The following is a 13317-nucleotide window of genomic DNA, read 5'->3' on the forward strand; positions in this document are numbered from 1 at the left end:
CCTTCAAAAAGCGGCCCTCCTATTCTGTGGTGTGTAATCTTTACTCAAGCAGCTATCCCTGTGCAATTACATTTGTCAAACTTCAAGCAGTTTTGTGCCTGTGCATTTTCGCTGGGGTTGGAGAACTGACAAGGGAGGAATGAATTCTGAGTAGCATAGAATTTCTCCATGTCCTTTAATTCTATCAATGTTTTCTTCTCTCATTCAAATTGAATTCACCAAATCTGTCTGCCTACAGGATGACTTACTGAGACACTCACACCTCCCCCACTGTCTGCTCCCCCAGCTCTAACAATGCAACCATGATTTCTAAGACTGTACGAGTTTAAAATAAGGATTCTTGGCAGATCTGACGACCACAAACCTTCTGTCATTGATGATGTAGTTTCTGGGCTTGCTAAAGCATCTCTTGTCCCCATGAATGCCAGTCCTTGCGTGCTTGTGTGTGCAGTAAAGGGTTAAAAAGCTTTGGAAAGACACCACGCATGTGTTAATTCGTGCTGCAGCAGCGTGCATCACTTCCACTTTGACCTCATAGTTAATCTGCGTGATAGTTAATCACGCAGAGTCTCTAGTGATTTTTTTCCTATTTATTTTAAATACACACACACGCACAGGGCGCTGCCCCCTGTAAAAGAAAAAAAATGAAAACAAACAAATAAATAACCCCAAAGAGATGGACCCAGGGGAGAATGCGTAAGTGTGAGGGGCATGAGTATACACGAGTGTGCGCGTCTTTCCCTCTCCCTTATTTGTCTCCGTGTGAGTCTCTCCTTGTACCCTCCCCCTGCCTCGATGATATTACTCCCCCAGACTTGGAAGCCGCTGCCAGAGTGACGCTTTGATGGTATCTGCAAGCGTTTGTGCTGATCTTATCTCTGCCCCCTGAATATTAATTCCCAAATCTGGTAGCAATCCATCTCCCCAGTAACGGGACCTACTAGAGGCAGGTGGGGGGAGCCACCACAAGATCATAAGCATAAGAATAATACAAAGGGGAGGGATTCTTCTGCAACCAAGAGGCAAGAGGCGAGAGGAGGAAAAAAAAAAAAAGCGATGAGTTCGCCAAATATATGGAGCACAGGAAGCTCAGTCTACTCGACTCCTGTATTTTCACAGAAAATGACGGTGTGGATTCTGCTCCTGCTGTCGCTCTACCCTGGGTAAGATGTGCCCTTTTTGGCGTCGTTTTGTTCTGAAGAGGTGGGGAGAAGGTGTGGGGAGGGGGAACTCTGGAGACCACCCAGATTTAAAACACTCTCCTAGGATGGGAGGCTTTATAATTTAGGGGAGAGTGAATACATGGGGCGGGGACTGGAGGAAGAAAAGTGGAAGGTCACTTTCGTTAATGTATTCATTTATTGGATTTTATTTTATTTTTTGTTTGGTTTTAGAGTGGAAAAGGTAACCTCATAAAGACTAAATATTTGGGGAGTAGCATTTTGACGTTACTGCAGTCTGATGTCGGAGTGGGCTGTGCTGATAGACGCCGGCATTTGAGGCCATGTTGCAAGCGTTTTGGGTGGGGGTCTGATGAAGAAATTTACAAACGGGTCCTGGCGCACACCGGAGAGATATGTGTGAGGGAGCTGGGGGGAGGGGCGGCGAGCGGCCCTGTTCCTGTGTACTAAGGCATCGCTTGCTTCTGCACCTGGCATTCTTAAGGTCAGCCAGGTTTTGCATCCAGTCCCATTGACCCAACAGCCAACTCCCCGTGTGCAAACATGGTTCAGCACCAGGGACAGCAGTCCTGGTTAGGGCCAAAGGGATAGAGAGGCTTGTCTAACCTGATAGAACGTCTCTAAATATACTCAGGGCATCCATAAAATCAGACAGAAGGCCAGTGAAGCCACGGGACACTAATGAAATATAGAGATCCTGATCTTATTGCCTCTACTCCCTCTTTGATATGGGAAGAGGACTATTGGGCATAGGGTGGAGAATGTAGTTAAATTATTGCATAGGGGAATATGTGTCTGGAAAAGAGTTGGCCTTGCTGCAGTGTTGGAAAATATGCTGAACCAGGTGATTGTGATGCCAAAATCGTGAAGTATGCATTAATGCTTTAAAACCTTATTGCACTGAATAGAAACAAAAAGGACAGGCTGGAGACTGGACTCCTGAAAACCCTGAGAATGTATATGCTCTGAAGTGCTTGGCATTTAAATTTACTTGAACTTCCTTGAGCTAAGAGTATTAGAGGAGTAACCATCCATGCAGTTTAGTTGGCTACTGGTCTACCTACCTAAGTACCTCCCCCACTCTCCAAACCTTCTAGCTAGGACCAAAGGCATGTTAGAGGTCCACTATTTACATTACTTGCATTCTTCTATACTTTCATTTTGAAATAAAGTTCTATAAATATACCTCTCATATCCTACCAATGTAAAGAAAGAAACAAACGAAAACTAGCTGTAGAAATTATATCAAGACAGTGCCCTAATATTTTTTTGTGAGATGACAATCTTACATGGTAGTTGTAACAAATGCAGCTGAAAGGGATGGAGGTTAAACTAGTTTTTTTAAAAAAATCATTGAAACTAGACAACTTCTCTGACCCCCTCTTATCTAAGATGGGTAGTAAGACAGATAGATTTATGATAAAGAAGTCCAACAAAACAGAGAGAAAATCTCACTTTAGAGTTTCTAAACAGAGGGTCTGCTTAACTCTTCCAGCACTTTTTGTACCTTCCTTATTTACTATAAAAATAGAATGTATTTTCACTAGGATTATAAGATTTCAGTAGTTTTCTCAGAATAGGCGAGGGCCTTTTACTGGAAACAGTCTTATATGTAAGATAATTTAGTGAAATCCTGAAAAAAAATTTTTTTTCGATTCAAAATTTGAACTCATTTTTATACTTAAGGTTGTGGATAGCTGTTAATTTGTTTCAGAAATTAGAAAATAGATAGTTACTTACTAATAGAAAATATCTTTCCTCTATTTTTATCATTAATGAAACCTGTGGATTAAAATCTAGACAAGACACAAGGGAATGTCTTTATTTTTGACTCATCTCCATCCTAGTAAACAATTGTCTAACTTAATAGATAAAAATATTATGCATTTTATCTTCAGTAACCCTATTTTAACCTAAACATGTTTCACTTTACTGTAGTTCATAGTAAAATATTATTTCAGGTGTCTTCTTGTTGCCACAGCCCCACCTTTTCCATTTCAATGTCATATAAAAAGTAAATTTGATGATACGTTCTAATTTTCAATTTGTACCAGACTATCTTAGATGAGTTTTTTAAAAGAGCTCTAAAAACATGAGCTATCTGTAATGGAAACTCCCCAAAGTGGTAATCTTTGCATTCTCTCATAGTGACAGAGAATGGAGTCATTGCTGTTTGGTGCAGAGAATGTGATCCGAGTTTCAGTCTGCTGCAATCCCATAAAAAAAGTCATTTGAATCGTTTAGTAGGACTGGAGGTAAATAGAAGCTTTGATCTCTAAAGTTGATCCTAAGGAAGGACAATAAATAACTGGGAAATATTTGAGACACGAGGAGCCCATAGGAAATGGTATTTATGAAATAATACTTTTGTGGTAAACAGTAGTAGCAGAACCACCTGGAAAGTTAAAGAGAAATCAAAATAAATAATTGGTTTTTTATTTATATAACTCAAAAGATTGTTTTCATCCTCATTAAATGACAAAGTTTATTAGTCTGTGTCTTTACAAAAGTAAAACAAGGAGATAAATAAAGCGTCGAAGTGAGAATATTAATAACTAATATGTCTTCTTATAAATGAAATAGTTAATTTGTGAAACTCAAAATTTTTAAACATTCACATATCTTGTGCTGTCATAAAAAATAACCTGCAGAACTTGCTAAAATGGAGATTCCTACACTATACACTGAATGCTTTTGAATCATTATGTCTGGGGTGGAGAACAGGAATATTCAACAGGAATATTTTCAACAAGTACCCTAGATCTCACTTTGAAGAAAAGTGGTCTATACTTTGCTGATTTCCAAAAGTTTATTTATTGCTATTTTTAATATTTAAAAGTGTTTTGATAATTCATACTTTATTATTCAGCTGGGCAGGATGAATCAATTTAACATCAATAATCTTTTATTTGTATGTCAATCATTGAGAAAATTATACATATAATAAAGCGTGAGGAATAGTATAAAGAACACATCCACATTAGTTATGAGAAGATATTGGTTCCAAAAAAAATAAAACATACATACATATATAATGTGTATGTGATTATATTGAAAAACTATATATATACCACATATATGTGAATAGAGATTTTAAAACAAATCTTATACTCTTATAAACTTTTTTGGTGTAATTTTATTCCATGTCAGAGTAAAAATACACTAAGGGGAAGAAAAAATATAGAAAAACATAAAAAATAATTTAGAGTAAACAAGAATAAGTGAAACATAAAGTGTTTTCATTTTATTAGAATAAAATAAGATTTTATAATATGCTTAGAGTGACAAACAATTATTTTTCAAGGATAGACTGAGCAGAAATAAATTGGACTGAATTTTTGATGATCCATCCAAACTTTAAAGTGCTCATTCTGAATTTTTTTCAAAAAAATGCAGTTAAAGGTTTATACATATTTTCTACTTTTAGCTGTTGCCTAAACTAAGATGCTTTCCATGATGTTTCTTATGAGCTGCTAAAGTGTTTTTATTCTATAATTTTGTTTTACATATTTCTTTAACAGGCTAAGACTAAGCATGTAGAAAAAAATATTTTGATTCTTCAATATACCCTTATTTGTTTACAGAATTAATCTCTACAGACAGGCTTTTTATTCCTTATCTTTCTAAATGCTCCATCTGGTATCCTCCAGAAAAAAATTTATTTCTTCAGCATCCTAAATTGCTTTACTTGTAGACAAAACATTTCAAATAGTCTATCCTGAGGTAGACTGGGTAGACTATTTGAATGGTAGGGTTATTCTACCTTCCAAATTTGAAAGGTTATCCTGAAGCCACCATTAACCTGAAAGAAAAAATAAAGAAGAACAGAAAGAAAGTAAATACTCATCACCCAGTATTTCCTAGAACCCAGTTGCCCACTACTATCTAAACAAAACACCTGAATTGCAGGCAGAAGTTGAAAATTGGCTTGTAATTTAAATAATGAGTTATACAAACGCCTGTTTCATGTCCTAGATTCATTTAGAGCAGCTAATTTCCTCAAAATGATTGATTTAAAGCATATATATTTTAATGATAGAGGTCTCTGTTCTATACTTTAAAAAATTGTTTCATGCCAAGGATTTCCACTCAAATTGGAAGGAAGTTAAGACTAATTTTAGATACTGTATTTCTTTGCTATAAATATTATGCTACTAGGGTCCTGGCTACCTCTCTACTACAATTTCCCAGCCATTCCAAGACAGACTTTTCAGTTTAAGTACAAGTAGGCTTTACTGGAATTATACATACTTGTTGTTCTCCAAATACTTCTGCCAAATTGACTGATTATAGAAGACTGAATTATAATTAAAAGTTATAATCAGAGTAGTTTGGAGATGGTTTGACCACTACGGGTGTCAGGACTATTTAAACGCTTAAAGATTCAGGATTTCAGTTGAGATGAATATTCCAGATATGATACTTTATTCAGGTAGTCATGCAGAAGGCAATGCATCTTTCTCCTGCCAGGGTATCAGACACCTATGTGACCTCTTCAAAGTCAGAAATCAAATAGTCATAAGATAATATCAATTTTATGCTCCACTTGTGTCACGTTATACATACACATTGAATCAAATAAGACACACACACACACACACACACACTTAATCCTCACTATGACTCCATAAAGTATTTATCATCAACTACATTTGAAAGACTAGGAAACCAAGATTATAGACAGATTAAATAACTTGCTTAAACACAATAGATTAATAGAAGCAACATAATATAATAAGTATGAATGTGGATATGTCAACATGTATACATATATAATGATGTTTATATATGTGCATACATATGAATCATAATAACTTGGTTTTTTAGATCTGTCAATATTATCTTCTGTGTTTTTTAAATCAGTTTGGAGTCTCAGTCCATCAGTAGTGTTCCTAGAAGTGTAACAGGTGGACTGGATTATCTACAAGTTATTTACTAGTTTTAATATTCATGATTCTCTCATTCTGTCATCAGATGATAGAATCCACAACAGATACTTTACATCCATTCAGTCCACTGAATAAATCAAAATGTCTAATCTATATAAAGACATGGTTTAAGATACTCAATCTCCAATAATGACATCATTATTACATTTTCATTGTTTTGATTGAAAGGTCTAGACAGAAATGCTTAGTAACAGTCTAAAATTCAGTTTTTCTTAATTTAAGAGCATATTAAATGGAATTATTTACAGCTGAACCAAAATTATGTTTAGAATATATATTTCCTCATTGGTTGTGTCCACATAAGTAAAGCACAGTTTAATCTGCACTTAATTATTCATCCAGAACATCCAGAAACTTAACTATAGCATGTCATTCCATTTTTAAAGAGGAGACTTTGCCTTCTATTGAGCAAATCTGTAGGAAACTTGCTCAATGTTGTCCTCTAGTTTTCTTACACAAATTCTTAGAAAAGTGGAAGACAAAATTGAGGCAACTATACTCAATATTAAAGTAGAAATAATATTACAACTTCATATATGGATATGTATAATTTTAATATGTAGGTATTGAATGATGACATATTTTGAATCACCCCAATCATACGAGCAACCAGTTAATTAACGTTACTATGCGGTAACAACATAAAAGCTCTTACATTTTAATTTCTAGGGTAATAAGAAGTTTTAATTTCTAGAAAGTAATAGGGATTTTACATTTTTACAGGAATGTTTGCATTCACAGTTTTATTCTCTCAGTAGACTCATGAGTTAGATGAAAAAGATAATATTTTCTTCTGACAACTGTAGAAAATGAGATATTGAGAGATTAAGGGACTTCTTCAAGGATCCTTTACTATTAGCTGTAGAACAGAATTAAGATCCCCTCCTTGAATTCATATCGCAATACATCACATTGAACAAGTATAGTCACCCCCCGCCTCTCGCTTTTTTTTTCTAAATGTAAGGAAATACTTTGGTTGTTTAGAAATGTAAAAGTCCTCTCTAACTTGCGTTACTGGGGAGGGTTATTTCCTATTCATTTGTTCCCCATACTACAGAATAAATATCCTTTTAAAAAGGAAATAAAAAGCTCCTTTAAAGTTACACATTAGTGGTTTGGGGTAAAAATAAAACTTAACTTCAAATCATATTAATCCCTACAGTATTATGATATAAGAGCACAAACTATGGTAATAATTCTATATTATTATAAAAATCATTGTATAACTCTGCATAGATAAAATACCATGTAAATGCTAAATAAGTAGCTCTGATACTACACTCTCCACCCATTCATAAAGAAAACCACATAAGTACCAAATAACATAATCGTGGAGAAAACAAGGGATGTTTTAAAGCAAAGATCCTTTGTTATAATTGAAACCCTGCCATGAACCCAAGTGTTGCTGTAAAGCCAAAGTCTACCTAGTAAGACAAATATACAGTGTGTATTTGCTTAAATACACCTAAAGAAATAGCAGAACTGACTGTATATTTATATCAGTAAAACAGCTAAAACAAACTGGATATAATACGTCGTTAAAATCTTGATAGGAAAAAATAAATGACTGATGCTTTCACGTGTTCTTTTTTTGTTGGTTATCAGTTCTTTTTATAAATTGCTTTTGAAAACACACTTGAGATACATAATTGAGGAAAGCAACTCCAAACATAAAAAGAGAAATAAATGTGTAATTTATTAATTAATTTATGAAATGAATTGTATTTGAGTCAAATCTGGGATTTTTGCATTATAGAGAATACAGGCCAAATTTCCCTAAAGAATTTTCTAACCACTTGTTTAGAGAATGCTAAGAGGTTGTAAAAGTTTTTGTGTTTGTAGTAGAGATAACAATTGGCCTCTTAGTCTTTTTTGATGGTGGACATTTATGAGTGAATCCTGATTTCCGTAGGCAGAAGTGGAGCTACCTCCCACTATGGTAGGAGATAAGAAATTGAACAATTCCTTCTACTCCTAAGCCAATAACCTTCTTCCACAAGTACTCCTCTGCCATTTAATCCTTAAACTTCTACACGTAGCTGCGAGGACGGGGAAAGAAAAGGCACCGAGGGCTGTTTTACTAGTCTTTTAAGTCTGTTCCTTCTTAGCAGTGTACCATCTATACTAAATGAGAATAGGATGTTTGTCTTCTTCTTTTCTCAGGATCGGAAAATTAGTCATGATAACATAGGGAAAAGTTTGTATAATATTGTGTTCCCTGTGCAATGTGTTTCTCTCACATATCCACTGATTAACTCACCTTTTGGAAGCTTTCGCTCAAACCTCACCTTCTCAACAAAGCCTGCACCTACCACTCAATGTAAAATTGCAAACTTCACTCCACCCTGTACTTCCAAGTCCTCTAATCCTCTCTGCTTTACTTTGCCTTAGTACTCACTTATAGCCTTTAGTAATTAATCAGAAAAAGATGCATTATTTATTGGTTTATTGTTTTTACTTTTTAATTTTCTAACTCTCTCAGCTAAAAGCTAGGGCCCACAAAGGAAGAGATGCCATTGATACAACTCACCTTTCATAGCACGCCTAGTCTCTAACAGATGTTCAATAATTGTATGCTTAAGTAATACAAATTGCACTCATTTTCCCCCAAATTTTTATTCTTTTCAATAAAAGGAAACATTTTCAACTTGTTTTACAGTATCTCACTCTAAGTCAGCATATATGGCTGTCAGAAAAAAAATAAAAGAAAATAAGCAAAAAAATAGTTTCCACAGCATAGTATACTTGTTAATAGCATAAGCTATGGAGACACACTTGATCAGGGTTCAGTTTGTTGACCCTCAGTCAACCAGTTTCACTCTATCTTTTCATATATATATAAAAGATGAAGATTTGGAAAGCTGAGGCAGGAGGCTCGCTTGTGCCCAGGAGTTCCAAACTGGCCTGGGCAACATGGTGAGACCTTATTTCAAGAAAAAAAAAAAAATTATCTGGGTATGGTCCTAGCTTCTTGGGAGGCTAAGTCAGGAGGATCACTTCAGCACAGGATTTCAAGGCTGCAGTGAGCCACGTTTGCACCACTGTACTCAAGCCTGCATGACAGAGTGAGATCCCGTCTCAAATAAAAAGGAAGATAATAATTTTTCATAAGTTTATTTTGAGTAGGAATTGATACAATACATATTAAAGGGCACAGAGTAAGTGACCTTTACTGGGTATTATTTTTGCTACTGTTATTGTTATTGTTGGTTTTGTTATTAATACAGAACATTATTTATCCCCTGATATATCCCTGGAGGCACAAGTAGTCCCCCCATCCCTGCTAAATTCTGAACTTTGTGGGAGTGTAGAAGAGGGATTTTTTTAAAGTACAACTTTTCTAATTCTTCAGTTTGTTGCTTTGACTTGTATGAGATAAGCAAATTGGGTAGAGGTCCCTAAATTTTCAGAATGCCTATTTAAACATTGAACTTAATAATATCTCTAACAGTGTGGAATAGCTTCTATTTAAATGAGAAAAGATGTACTGTCATACAAGACTCCTTCCTGAAGATAATTTTGTCACTGTATGGAAAGAAGGATATTTTCCCAAAGATATTGTAAAACATTATCACTGAGTTGCTAGGCAAATGTATTCAACTCATTATTCAGAGCAAACTCAGGTTGCTACTCTTGATGGTCAAGTTTATATTGGACAGCATGAAGTGGAAGCAGTTGTTGTGGAATCTGGAGAGTAATGAGGAAGGAAACAATCTAAGCTGGCATTTTGCTCTTCAGGGTCATGACTAACTTTTCAGTTTTCTTTGTGCCTCATACATCTGATCATATAACAAAATTCGACATCATCTGTCACCTGGGTTACTTCAACACTGCCCAAAATACCTTTCTGAATATGTTTTTGCTACCTTCCAATTCACTCACCACATAATAGACTTTTCCCCCACAACTATTTTTTTTAAATAAAGACATAATATAGACTCAATAAATTATTCAGAATTTAATATACAGTTAGATGAAGTTTTTTTCCAAATGTATGCAGCATTATAACCACCACCCCTGTGTGTGTGTGTGTTTGTGTGTGTGAGAATGTGTGTGTGTGTGTGTGATTTTTCTATCACATCGCATGTTTTATTGGGCTTCTTTAATAGTCATCATTCTTCCTCTCTCCAATCCCTGCTTGCCCCTGGTAGCCCCTTTTCCGATTTCTTTAATCATAGATTTTATTTTTCTGTTGCACAACTTCATAATAATGAAATTAACAATATGCTTACTTTTTTGTGCCCAGCTTCTTTTGCTCAACATAATATTTTTGAGATATAATACTTTTGCACATATCATGAGTTCTTTTTCATTATTATGAATTCCATGGTATGAATTACAGTACATTTACCCAGTGTCCCCTTGATGCTTCTAGTTTGAAGCTAATTGAAAACAAACTGTTATGGATGTTATTGCACAAGTGATGCTGAAGGCATCTGTTATTACTCTTGATGAAATGTCTAGGACGTAGCATGGATGTATTTTATTGTAAGAAATTTAGCAAAACACTATTTCAGTGTATGACAGTTTAAGTTACTTTAAGTCATTGCAACCTTACATATCATCTGTCTTTGCATTAGTTATCTAACTCTACATCACCAGTTATTCAAAAGTTAGCAATTGAAAATAAGAAATACTTCTTATTTTGCAGTGTTTGAGGAGCAGGAATCCAAGAATGGGTAGTTTGGTGATTGCAACTTAGGATCTCTCATAAGATTGCAGTCAAGTTGTTGAACAGGGTCCTGGCCATCTTAAGGTGCTAGAAAATCAATTTTCAGGCTCACTCCAATGTGGCTATTAAAAGGAAGTTCCAGTTTCTTGTCTTATGAGCTCTACATGGTGTTGGAGAGTTGGAAAGAGGAGACAGAATGGATTGGGGGAGGAAAGAAGGAGGGAGGAAGGGAGTGGGAGAGAGGGTTTTCAAGATGAAAGCCATGGTCTTTACAATAAAGTGTCAAAAAATTATACACCATTGCTTCTGTCATATGCTGTTGATGATACAGACCTATCCTTATGCATAATGGGAGGGATCTACATGAAGTTCATTCCTTAATCTGCTGCTGCTACTAAAACAAAACACCGTAGATTACATGGCCTATAAACAACAGATATGAGTTTCTCAGTTCTGGAGACTGGAAGTCTGAGATCAGGATGCCAGCATGGCTGGGTTCTGGTGAGGGCCTTCTTCTGGGTTGCAAATTGCTCTTCTCATTGTATCCTCACAAATAGTGTTATGCCACATTAAACTTCATCAGATCCCTTTAAACACTGGGCTTATTTTCCTATCACCTTTCACAGGCATTGCTTTCAGAGCAGCTTACCATATGTGTGTGTGTGTGTGTATTTTTTTAAAATTTATTTATTTATTTTAATCAATTTATTTATTTATTTATTTTTTGAGACGGAGTCTCGCTCTGTCGCCCAGGCTGGAGTGCAGTGGTGGAATCTCGGCTCACTGCAAGCTCCGCCTCCCGGGTTCACGCCATTCTCCCGCCTCAGCCTCCGGAGTAGCTGGGACTACAGACGCCTGTCACCACGCCCAGCTAATTTTTTATATTTTTAGTAGAGAAGGGGTTTCGCCATGTTAGCCAGGATGGTCTCTATCTCCTGACCTCATGATCCGCCCGCCTCGGCTTCCCAAAATGCTGGGATTAGAGGTGTGAGCCACCGTGCCCGGCCACCTCTTATCTATTTTTTTTAAATCATGTCATCTTTCTTCAATACAGAATTTTCATCAGAGTGATGGCTCAGTGTTTGAGATGTAATTTTGTCATAGATATTTTCTATTTAAAGTTTAAAAAGTGAGGTCATACATGGAACGATATTTAGCTAAGCGAATTATTGTATTTTAAAGCCTGAAATAATAAAAGTGACTTTGTCTAGACAAACAAAAATCTACAACCTTTCAGTCACATTGCATGTCACCTCATAAAAAATATTTTATATATAATCATTAAATTTATTAAATTTGTTTAAATTAAATGCTTTAATATTACATAATTAATAATTTTAAAAATGCAAATAAAATGAACTCAGTGTCATAAAAACAAAAATATATGAGTACTCACATACTCCTCAAAACATCTATTACAGTTGATTGTAATTTTCCAGGTACTCTTGTGCTCAACAGGCCATTTACACAGTTTCCATGGTCCATGATGGAAGTCCTCTTGGGAGATCGACTTCCCTTTGCATGTGCAGCTCAATTTCTCTGATGACCAAGCATCACAGTAAATTCTAGAAAGTCATATGAGGATGGAGAGATTTCTTGATTCAATTTTAGTCTCCTTTACTTCAGGTTGTATGTGATGTACCAAGCAGATTCTTAACGGTTGTTTAAGTTTTAATAAAATATATCAGAAAAGTGCAAATGCGCATAAAGCACAAAATTAGAGATTGTAGTTGTATACTCTGATTCAGGTAACCCACACTATACCCTCCTGGATTACTAGTTATTTTGTTAATCACGTTTTATTAATTCCTACCCACTATGTTGCTAGCACCGTGCCTGCTGCTGAAGATACGGTGCTGAACAAGGCAAACAGAATCCTTGCTCTTGTAAAGCCTATATTCTAGAAGAAGGACATAGTTTTAAAAATATAATATATTATATATAATGTAATAATATATAACACTGCTTTTATAAATTTACTTATAGACAATGTCATACCTATATATTGATTTACTTCACTTATCGATTCTGATATAAGGTAATTGTGTACCCAGATATACATCCTATACTCAAACATTATTTATTTTTATTTTATTTACTTATTTTTATTGAGACAGGGTCTCACTCTGTCACCCAGGCTGTAGTGCAGTGGTGCGATAGCTCACTGCAGCCTCCACCTCCCAGGTTCAAGCAATTCTCCCACCTCAGCCTCCTGAGTAGCTGAGATTACAGGGGTGCACCACCATGCCTGGCTAATTTTTGCAGTTTTAAACCAATAAACCCACATGATTCTGTTCATTTTTCCCCTGAAATAAGCTAACATAAGATACCATTTGGCCCCTGTTGAGCTCTGAGGTAATGTGTTAAATGCAGAATGAATATAAATGCAAGGTGGACAAATTCCTTCCTGCCTGCTTCCTGCCTTCCTGTCTTCAATAAATGTTTATTGAGTTTCTAATACTTGCATGGCACTGTACTAGGAAATAGACCTTGCTGTCTGGGGGAAAGCAGACAG

The 13317-nt window shown here is 35.6% G+C and overlaps 1 protein-coding gene across 4 annotated transcripts in view; it reads left to right on the forward strand.

The window, feature by feature from the left end:
* Nucleotides 1-381: 381 nt before the first annotated feature.
* Nucleotides 382-13317, forward strand: part of GABRG2 (gamma-aminobutyric acid type A receptor gamma2 subunit) — an 89900-nt gene continuing 76964 nt past the window's right edge. For all 4 annotated transcript variants that reach the window (XM_025388541.1, XM_025388539.1, XM_025388542.1 and 1 more), the window contains exon 1: nucleotides 382-1163. In XM_025388541.1, the coding sequence (XP_025244326.1) occupies nucleotides 1057-1163 (107 nt within the window). In that variant the 5' untranslated portion in view covers nucleotides 382-1056. The remainder of the gene's footprint in view (nucleotides 1164-13317) is intronic.

Source organism: Theropithecus gelada, chromosome 6 (genome assembly GCF_003255815.1).
Source record: "Theropithecus gelada isolate Dixy chromosome 6, Tgel_1.0, whole genome shotgun sequence".
Lineage (NCBI taxonomy): Eukaryota > Metazoa > Chordata > Mammalia > Primates > Cercopithecidae > Theropithecus > Theropithecus gelada.